The sequence below is a fragment of the Drosophila albomicans genome, chromosome X, assembly GCF_009650485.2.
Source record: "Drosophila albomicans strain 15112-1751.03 chromosome X, ASM965048v2, whole genome shotgun sequence".
Classification (NCBI taxonomy): domain Eukaryota; kingdom Metazoa; phylum Arthropoda; class Insecta; order Diptera; family Drosophilidae; genus Drosophila; species Drosophila albomicans.
Window position 1 is genome coordinate 11,298,746 of NC_047627.2, and position 9,945 is coordinate 11,308,690.

General features: G+C 38.0%; 3 protein-coding genes across 3 annotated transcripts; 1 reads left to right on the forward strand and 2 right to left on the reverse strand.

Moving 5' to 3' along the window:
- Positions 1-1,876: 1,876 nt before the first annotated feature.
- On the reverse strand, positions 1,877-3,116 carry LOC117578264 (uncharacterized). Its single transcript, XM_034263686.2, has 2 exons — positions 3,011-3,116; positions 1,877-2,954 (listed from the first exon to the last, which is right to left on the reverse strand). Exon 2 carries the CDS (start codon positions 2,952-2,954, stop codon positions 2,133-2,135), a length of 822 nt encoding a protein of 273 aa, XP_034119577.1. The 5' UTR covers positions 3,011-3,116; the 3' UTR covers positions 1,877-2,132.
- A 1,900-nt stretch (positions 3,117-5,016) lies between these two features.
- Positions 5,017-7,408, reverse strand: LOC117578265 (uncharacterized). Its single transcript, XM_034263687.2, has 3 exons — positions 7,238-7,408; positions 5,707-5,823; positions 5,017-5,628 (listed from the first exon to the last, which is right to left on the reverse strand). The coding sequence occupies exons 1-3, from the start codon at positions 7,293-7,295 to the stop codon at positions 5,153-5,155; spliced, it is 651 nt and encodes a 216-aa protein (XP_034119578.1). The 5' UTR covers positions 7,296-7,408; the 3' UTR covers positions 5,017-5,152.
- Positions 7,409-8,696: 1,288 nt separating this feature from the next.
- Positions 8,697-9,764, forward strand: LOC117578267 (uncharacterized protein F58A4.6). Its single transcript, XM_034263688.2, has 2 exons — positions 8,697-9,290; positions 9,356-9,764. Exons 1-2 carry the CDS (start codon positions 8,937-8,939, stop codon positions 9,644-9,646), a joined length of 645 nt encoding a protein of 214 aa, XP_034119579.1. The 5' UTR covers positions 8,697-8,936; the 3' UTR covers positions 9,647-9,764.
- The last annotated feature ends 181 nt before the right edge of the window (positions 9,765-9,945 follow it).

Here is a 9,945-nt window from a genome sequence, read left to right on the forward strand (position 1 = left end):
GTGTTGGAGCTGCTGTTGCTGATGGTGTTGGTGTTTGGACGGGGCCATAAATACAAATTGCGCCATAACCTCGACACTAAATAAACCGTAAAATCGCAGCCCTAGATGATGATGATGCTGCTGCTGTTGCCTGGTTGCTTTCCTGCGGCGGGGCATTGGCACTCTGCCTGCTCACAAACTTCGCTAAAATGGCGTCGAATTTAGACGGAGATGGAAATGGAGATGGAGATGGAGACTGGAACCACATACAAGTGGAGAACTGGGAACTGAGACCGATCAAAGCAATTTGATCGGCAATTGGGTTTGGAAGTGGAGAAGAGGCTTTTGATGCTTGTTGTTTCTTGTCGGCTTTGCTTGTTGCCAGTTTGCGTTGCGTTTTGATGGTGTCTGCCTTTGCTGGTGTCTGCTTTTCATCACCCACACTCGTTCAATTAATGGTAAATGCAGCATCAGCATCAGCAGCCATTGCTCTAGTGGATACCTGGCTATGAGTTTTACCTGTTTCCCCCTGTTTTTTTTTGTGCCCCACGAGTATTTGTTTATCTCTGCATTTTTGTGTGTGTACGCATATAAATCTTAACATCCAGTTACGCCCAGGATTCAACATTCGTGCGATATTCAATTTGTTGCCCTGCTTGGTGCTCTGTTGTTTCTCCTCGAGCTGTTTACAAATTATTTTGAGTTAAGTACTCGGTAGTTTGGCATTTCCAACGAAACCAAGCAGCACTTGAATACTAAAAACGCAGCAGCGAGTACATTCGACTAATCGTAAATAATAATTAATTGCATTCAAATTGAATATGCTCGCCAAATTTCCTTATGCGCAAATTCGCTTATGGATTTCTAATTTGCCATCTTTTTTGCGTATCATAAACAGACAACGCAAATTCAATTCTATCGATTTGGTATTGTATATAACAAGTAAGAAAGCTACAGTCGAGTGTACTCGACTGTGAGATACCCGCTACCCATTTTTAATGAAAGCAAAAGAGTGCGGTATTATTCATAAAATATACTGAATTAATATACCGCAATACCAAGTAACAAAGCTACAGTAGAGTGTGCTCGACTTTTAGATACCCGCTACTCAATTTTAATAAATTAATATTAAAATATACCAAATTGAAATACCGAAAAAATACTGAAATTACATTAAATGCTATATTATGTATACTACTGATATATGTAGTACTATATTCAAAATATATGTACAATAGAGTACAAAGTACATATATCAGATTGTCAGCCAAAGTAACTAAAATCTGTAGTAAATAGACGTTTTTGCCCATACAAAAGTATTTTTTATCCAAATTTTCAGGAACCACAAAAACTAAAGTTATTATTGTCTATATCAAACTTAATCTTTTATCTCCATCTATTATACCTTTAATCCCCTTCTACTGCATGCATAGCGGGAATAATAATAATTGCCTGATTGAGACGCAGATGGTCAGAAGAGATTTTTGCCACAATAAAGTTGTTAGCAAATAACTAGCAGTGGCTTTAATTGGGTTATCAAAATAGTACTGATTGATTTTTCCAACTCTTATTTTTAAGCCCAAATGGTAAGAGCAAGACGGTTGAGATTTTTCCATTTGGTTGCATATATATCAAAATAGTTATTAATTTACTACAAGGCTTTGATTATAAATTAATTTATAGCCTAGCGTAAATTTACTAGCGCTGGATGCTTTGGCCTTTGGGAAATATCAAAATAGTATTTCAAAAGAGCATTTCACATTCACTGATCAACTATTCGAACTTAACCCCGAAGATGGTAAGAGCTGGAAGGCTGACATTTCTCCGCAGCTAACGCAAATTTCTAGCAGTGAAAAATTCGGGCAGAAATAATATATAACATAGATTACAACTTTGAAGTAAATGAATTGTTATTCTAGGCTTCTCTTCAACTTTATGCGCAATGTCAAGTGATAATATACACATTGGAATATATTTTACATATCATATCAGATTTGTCCAACATTTTGAATTTCTGTATTTATCAAGATGCGTCTCAGATTCTACAGATGCGAATTTTGTTCATCGAATCGAAAACCAAACCAAATTTGTAACGTAATTAACATATGAAACGATTGTGCGTGATTCGTGATCTAATTTCTGGGTGATTTCATTCATTTCCTTTTCAATTCCTGGCAATTCTTTTGATGCTTTCGAATGTTGAAGATGATGCTGTGCGATATGCGACCAGCCGCAAGACGCACTCCAGGGCGAACAGTTGGATTCCAGCAGAAGCAGCGCTGGCTTCGCACTTCAGCCAACGTTTGCTCCTCCTCGGAGTCGTGGTACAAGCTGGAGGATGATGAACTCTCCGACTGATGTTTCTGCTCCTCAGTGTTAGCTGCTGCCTGCTGCTGTACTTGCTGCTGTTCCTGTCCCAGTTCCAGCTTTGTTTCCGATTCGTGGAGTGACTTTTTGGGGCAGCACCAATAAACCGATAGAAAATCAAGTTCCTCCGACGACTCGGAGTTTGGCTCCTCCGTTGCCTTGGGCACCAATTTTGCATCTTCCTCGTTTGCCGATGGCTTCTCCTGAAGCAGTTCCGCGCCACGTGTCGTTCGAGAACCGATCGAAACACGTTCGTGATTGCCCTTCTTCGATGTCGTTGCCTCAGAGTTGTCGGCCAAGCGCGATAGATGACGTTGCTTCTGCTCGAGCTTCTCCAGCTCCATCTCCTTCTCGCGATACTGTTTGGGCGTCATCACCAGGGGCTGCCAATACAGCTCCAAGGTGGACAAACGCTTAACGCCCTCATCCTCAAGGATGCTGTCATTGGACAGCAGGCGACCCTTGTAGGTCAATTTGCTGAATGTCATCGGCACATTCATCGAGCGTCCAATGTGCTTCTTCAAATCGGCGACATTCCGAAAGCGATCCGTCTCAAAGATGTTCTTGCGTCCATCACGTGTCAGCACTTGAATCTGGAGTTTGCGCATCTTGGAATTAGATAGCAATATGCATTTACGTATTATTTACTGATGTGTTGTTTTACCTTTAACTTATTTTTTGTTTTTTGTGAGAATACTTATTTTGCTGTTCAATGTAATTTGTCAGAAATGTTTTTGATGTCAACAGGCGAATGAGTTTATATTTCATAGCTTATTCTGTCAACTGCCTTTGAGTTGTGTTTCGAACTTTAACTATATCATTAAGTAATTCCAAACATTTATATTTATTTTATAAAGTTCACATATCAAAGTTGTTTACTTAATTTATTTACCATAAATTAAAGGGTAAAGAAAATTGTTTACTCAATAGACAGCTGTATCATTGAAATTCTAGTGATCTGCTACGATTAAATAATATGATAAATAACCAACGATCACGTCTCAATTAACGATTTAAATGTGTCCAAAAATTGAATTTTGATTGACATTGTTATAGCATTTTTTTTTGTTTGTATAGAATATGGATTTGACCGATATTGTCTATAAAGTAAGTTATGTTGTGAAGCTACATATATGATTATATTCATATTGTGATAAACATATTTAAATCTAAAATTCGTTTTCTAGCTGACTTTTGGTTTCTGCTCTTGTCGAAAGTGCTTTCTTATCAACATTTAAGAACAAGATCATAAATCAGTTTATGTATCATTTTAGACAACTAAATTATAATAGTATCAATCAACCATGTTACCATTGTTCACAGTTGAATCTGGAAAATTACAAAATTTGAACAATGGAAGAATAAGTAAACGCGGAAGATCCATTTGTTATTGTTTACGCACGGTTCAATAAATTCACGTAGTACTAATGTTGAATTTAAATTGAGATTCAATTGGTTTTCATTGAGCGTCACGTTGATAACTTGGCAGCAACCAATCAGCAAGTTGGCAGCGCTTGTCGAAATACTCATTAATAAAATGCCGAATTTTGTGAAAAACACTAATTAGTGCGACTGTTAATGGAGCTTTATGGATATAAATAACATAGCTTTATCATAAGTGTAGGAAAACTTTGAAGTAGAATGAAGTAGTTATGCGACATGCGATCAATCCATGGAACTGCGGGATATCGATTAAATCCTTATAAAATCTTATAGAATACATAAATTAGGCATCATTTATTATCAATTTGTGTAGGAAACTTTGAAGTAATGGAATATCGATTAATGGAATATCGATTAATTTCTTATGAAAACAGTAGATATGTTTAATTTACTTACATGAGTAATACCCAAATTGTTAACCTTTTTTACATTCAGTAATATGTGGAAACACAAAAATTATTTTCATTATTTTTAAATTTAGCACAAAACTGCAAAATCAGTTGAGCAGATGAAGAGCAATTGATTACAGCATCGATAATCAATAAGAATTGGCGACAACGATAATCGATGCGCGATTCGATACTCAAACCGATAACTGTGCCGATAAGCAAAAGCGACGCCATATTTGTAATTTGCGCTTTGCAGTCAATTCGAGTAAAGTGTGAAAAAGCAAAAAGAGTTGTTAAATTGTTGCTATTGAGAAGTGAAATTCAGTTCAGCTGAATGCAGAAGTAAGTCAAACATTAAGTGCGACTCTCTAACAATAAACAAAACGAACTTAGATTAAACTGTAAGTAAAGATTATGTGTGTGTGTGTGTGTGCGTGAAACAGTTTCCGTATTTGTCTCATTCTCGTTGCGAGTCAATTGAACGACTGCCGTTTTGTTTTGGAGGCGTTGATAAATTTATGCACCCCATTGGCGCAGCTTCCGGTTCCATTCGCTTGCCACACGAAATATATATGTAGACTACACATGTACATATATGTATGTGTGTGCGTGTGTGTGTGCAACAAATGTCAACTATTAGAGGGGCTGACTTCGACTGTTTGGCTAGTGGAAGTGGCCAAGTCTCAATGGCACCTCATAAAATCGGCAACCGAATGTTTTGTGACTCAGAAAGGAAATCTTTGTTGTTTGCTGTTGTTGTTGTTGTTGTTGTTGCTGCTGCAGCACATCAAAGGCGCAATCATTCCATCATTTATTTCGCTTGTTTTCCTTAGTTGTTATATATTTATTTTATTAGTTCGCAAGTAAAAAAAATAGCTACATTTACAAACTGCAAATTGCAAATGAAATAGTACAAAACATTAAATGAACTTTTTTTCGTGGTTCTTCTTGTTCTTGTTGCAGACAAGAGCGTCCTAGAGCGACAAGCTGGCGATGCCGCTGAACAGCAGCAGAGCTAACGAAGCGATAACCGAAACCGGGGCGCCATCGCGTGCCAGTGGAATCTCGGTGCTGTCGGCGCGAATGGAGTTGCAACCACCGCCGTTGCAAGTGTAGCAGTTGCCATCCTTGATGCACACCTTGTTGGCATGGGCAGTGGTGAGGCAGCCGCGTTGGAATGAGCCGGCGGCCAGGCGATTGCTGTTGCGCACGAAGCACTTGTCGCCCAGCTTGTAAATGGGGCACACAGCAATGGGGGCATTGTATTCGGTGGCACAGGTGGAGTTAGTCGAGTTGCCGGAGCACTGCAGGCAGTGGAGACGATGCTGGGGGAAGAGCGCACGATTGCAGCCATTGCCGAACGTGCAGATCATGCACTCCAGATCATTGTTGCAGGAGCTCAACGTTTTGTTGTCCAAGTCGCTGGCACAGCCACGAATCGTGTAGCCATCTGCACAAATTGGAAACGAGCGCATTACTCATTCAGCTGTCTTAACTTAAAGAAGAAGATCTAAGATCGGGAACTTACCCAGCACGCGGGAGTAGCACATTGTGTTGTTGACATTGGCGCAATCCTTGGACATCATGGAGTTGGCATCGGTGGCGCATCGCACATCAGTCTTTGAGTTGCACTGAACGCAGCTCTCTGCGGGTTGTATGACAGAAGGTGAGTTTCAGAAACGATTAATTGTTCAATTATTTTATTTCAACATTCCCACAATCGATCCACATTCCGTGTTCTACATATATTTGTTTATAAAATTGCATTACCCATACAATTAGAACTAACATTCTTTATATACATACAAATGTACACTCAAAGATAAGAGACTTGCAACTGTACATTCTGATAGATAATGATGAGTAGTAAATTATGGGTATTGGGGCGACATTCGCCTATCTATACAGGTTAAATAAATATTTGCTAATTATTTATAAGCTTCGTATCAATAACTATTTCGTTATTTCTGTAATCGCATCGATTTAAACTTGTCACATTGATCACCATATCGGGTCAATAGCAGCGATTATAGGGCAAGGCCCCCCGCCAGTGGCAACATTTCAAAAGTACCGAAATTTCAAACCTATGTACATACATATATGCGCTGCTTGCTTTTAATGTGCGTGCAATCCGTTGCCCTGCTTGCATTCCACTTTCCTAAGCAGTGCAATTTCGACAGCATTTGAAATTCACTCTGAACTGCTTGACTTTCTTGATATATAATACTTTTAATGGAAATAAAACTGGATTTGCTCAACTGGATTGAACTGATATTACCAAAAATCGAATCGATTTCATACTTGCATAAATGCCATTAATATGACTAACAAAATGATACTGATACTGAAACCAAAGTTTGCCAAAAAGCTTGTTTCTAATAACCGTCATAAACAAACAGCAATATTTACGCAGAATTCCAAACGATTTTGGCATAAATATGTACAACTGTACTCTCGACATGCATTTGTATATTCTTAATGTGTATGCATATGTATATTGATGGTACACAGCCCACACACGATACAAAAGTATATTAATCTTGGGGTCAATTTGGGGTCACTTTAATTAGTGTCGTATGCAAATATAAATGTTAAATTCAATGCATTGCATTATCTCAGCCGAAATATGATCAACTGCAGAATTCTTACTCGTTTGAGTCATGAATTCGTGACTCATTTGCTCTTCTAAGTCAACGAGCCGCATCTACTTCGAATAGTCCATATGATATTACATTTACCCAACGCTAATAAGTAATTGTGCATAGTTATCAACTGAAACCTTTGTGTTGGGCAAGTGTTTGCCGGTTATGTGGGCACAAACGGAAAAAAATAGAATCACTTGAACACCACAAAAAAAAAAGAATGTAAAAAAGCCCTGACTTATCGAACTCCGATAAGAAATGTACGTGTATGTGTTTAAGTAAACAAAGATAAGATACCGGTTTCGATTAACGACAAAAAAATAGGTAAATGATCAAATAACTTTAACAATAAACCGCGTTATATAATGTAGTTTCACAGGTAAATTGCATATAGTTAAAATAAATGTAGGGCTTTACCGGAACTAACGTAGGCCAAATAGGCAACAGCAACGATCACCAACAAATAGAATTTCATCTTGAGTATTTATTTCACTAATTGACACCACAAATTTTAGTTAGATCGTTGTTGAATTGTTTCTCGCAGCGCACACTACGACCGTTCGGACTGAAGCTCAGATAATTACTAAAACCCAGTTGTATTGGACGCGAGCGAACTCTCTATAATATAGTTTGATAGTATGCTAGGGCCTTTATCGCGATCGACGTATTGCAGCTGTTACCGTGTGTGAGCCGAAGATAAGCTTTGCCGATGTGATGATGACGAGTGTGAGGGAGTAATCGCATATCACACGTTGCATATATATGTATATGTGTGCTCATAAATCCATACTTATGTACTTGCTTCGGTCGATACTAAAGGGGTTCATTATCTATAAACCTGAGCCATTTCCTACTAAAAATAAGGCAGGTGAATCAATAATGACATATTATATCAAAGGTTTTGACTCAGTTTCTTCCCAAAAAAAAAAAAGTAGAGTGAGCAAGTTACAAAATATGTGCAGTTTTTGCTTTAAAACACATGTTTTTTCTAACAACGTCTAAGAAATGAATAGCTTCTGTGATTACCTTTGGACTTAAACATTAGTGTTGGGTGCTGAAAATCGGTTTAATCAAAATTGCATATATTGAAAATATTATAATTAATTGTTTCTTCGAACGCTAGCAAGATCACAGATTCATAATTAGTTTTTAAATTCTTAAACTAAAATAACTTTAGGGGAAACGAAGCCATACAAACTAATGTAATAAACTTATCGGTCTTTTGTAACGGCCTTATTCAAATCATCGCTGCCAATCGATAAATCGTATTCGATTGCCACCTGCGCACGGTAGCAACGAATGAGATTTTTCGTTGTAAAAATCATAACTTAAATTAACTGGGATAATCGAATACTTTAGAAAATAATTGTTATCTATCACAGATTCTTACTCTGCTTATCAAAGAAATACCTTTTTTATTTTATAAATATTTTAAGCTTTGATTACTAGAAACTAAAACCATAACTATTCATTTTCGAATTTTTTCATATGAAAGTTAATAAAATTGTTCAAATGTAGGATTTTTGAAATACCCAAAGGGAGTTAATTTTGGTTATAACTTCTAATCGAAAAATTGTGTAATAATTTTGGCAGCAGATTTAGAATAGTTGAATTATATTGTATGCGAAGGACCCCGTTTGTTCTACTAGAGTTCGTCTGCGGCGTTGCCAGATTGCAGAAAGTGAGCACAAACTCAAATCCGATATCGAAGGTTTTTAAAATAATTGAAACTTAAATGAGAACTATGTCAAACTGCTGCTAGTAATCGTAATTCTGGTTGCAAAATTTTGCAGCTTTTCTACTTTATAGTTTATAATATAGCGAAAAAGAAAGACTCAGCATTTAGGTATATTTTTGATATGTTGCCGTGGTCACATTCTGACACAGGTGTTAAATAAAATAGCTTAAAGCTTATTTTTTTTGTTTTAAGATAAAAGTCTGAATTCATGCAAAAGATAATAGTTGAATCAATATTAAATGAATACATGTAAATTAGTTAACTGCAAGAAACATCAATGTTGCTCCACCTCTAGTGCCCTATGTGCTCAGTAGCTATAATAATAATACTAACAACAACACTTCAAACTGCATCGCAATCGAACGCGGCAATCCAAAGATGACACTGACCGTGTGTGTCAGTGATTATTGGCAGCATCGCCATTACTTTAATCAACAGCCGGCTAACAGTCCAGTGCGTCGACTGTCCCTGCAACTGGACGCCATCACTGCCAACTATTTGCTACGCGAGCTGCTCCAGCAAAAAGTGCTCGCCCAGAAGCTGCAGCAGAACGATGGTGTGGAGCTGCTGTGGCTGGCATTGTCGCCCCCAGAGCGAGACACCATCGACTACAAATGGGGCGAGATGTTGAGGCATACGATATGGGAGCATGTCGAGGTCGAGCATCTAATGTCCTGGCTCTCGACGCTGGGCGGCGGCTTCTCAGCCCTGGGCGAACAGTTCGAGCGATGCGTAAGTGTGAGATACAAACAGAGATTCAACATCAAGATACATAAGATCCTTTTTGCAATTTACAGGCGGAGACAGCGGGCAAAATCTCGCTGCAACAGCTGACAATCGGTCTGCGCCTGGGAGATCCTTTTCTGCAGGCTCGCTGCAAACTCTACTACAGCATATCGTTAATACAGCGCGGCCAATTGCGTCAGGCGAAGCATTTGATACGCAGCCAGCATCGTTTTGCACTCCAATTCAAGGAGTACGATCAACGTTTGATGCGCATGTGCCTCGGCATCTGGTTGCGACTGCGCTTTGAGTATGAGGAGCGGCGGAGTAGGCGTTGCCGTCAATCCGCTGGACACAGTCAGTGATAAACTCTTATATTTTTCGTTTAGGTTTTTTTTATGCAGAAAGTTAGAGAGAGAGCGAACAATTGTTTGATGTTTTTTAGTCGTTTTAAGCTGAAATATATACACAATTCTATAGATATTCCAAATGTGTGGTTGCATTCAATATATTTATTTATATAATATATATATATCTGCATATATATATATACGTATATGTGTGTGTGGTGTATGTAAAATATGTACGTATCAAATGCTTTTTAACATTTATTAAACTGCTCTCTCATGGCCGGCAGCAAATTCAATACATCGAAATTTTGTTA

Excerpts from the sequence above, each read along its gene's own strand:
- LOC117578264 (XM_034263686.2), bottom strand. The coding sequence starts at position 2,954 with ATGCGCAAACTCCAGATTCAAGTGCTGACACGTGATGGACGCAAGAAC.
- LOC117578265 (XM_034263687.2), bottom strand. The coding sequence starts at position 7,295 with ATGAAATTCTATTTGTTGGTGATCGTTGCTGTTGCCTATTTGGCCTAC. Across the intron at positions 5,824-7,237 it reads TTTGGCCTACGTTAGTTCCG|AGAGCTGCGTTCAGTGCAAC; the intron begins GTAAAGCCCTAC and ends TACAACCCGCAG. Across the intron at positions 5,629-5,706 it reads GTGCTACTCCCGCGTGCTGG|ATGGCTACACGATTCGTGGC; the intron begins GTAAGTTCCCGA and ends CAATTTGTGCAG.
- LOC117578267 (XM_034263688.2), top strand. The coding sequence starts at position 8,937 with ATGACACTGACCGTGTGTGTCAGTGATTATTGGCAGCATCGCCATTAC. Across the intron at positions 9,291-9,355 it reads GCGAACAGTTCGAGCGATGC|GCGGAGACAGCGGGCAAAAT; the intron begins GTAAGTGTGAGA and ends TGCAATTTACAG.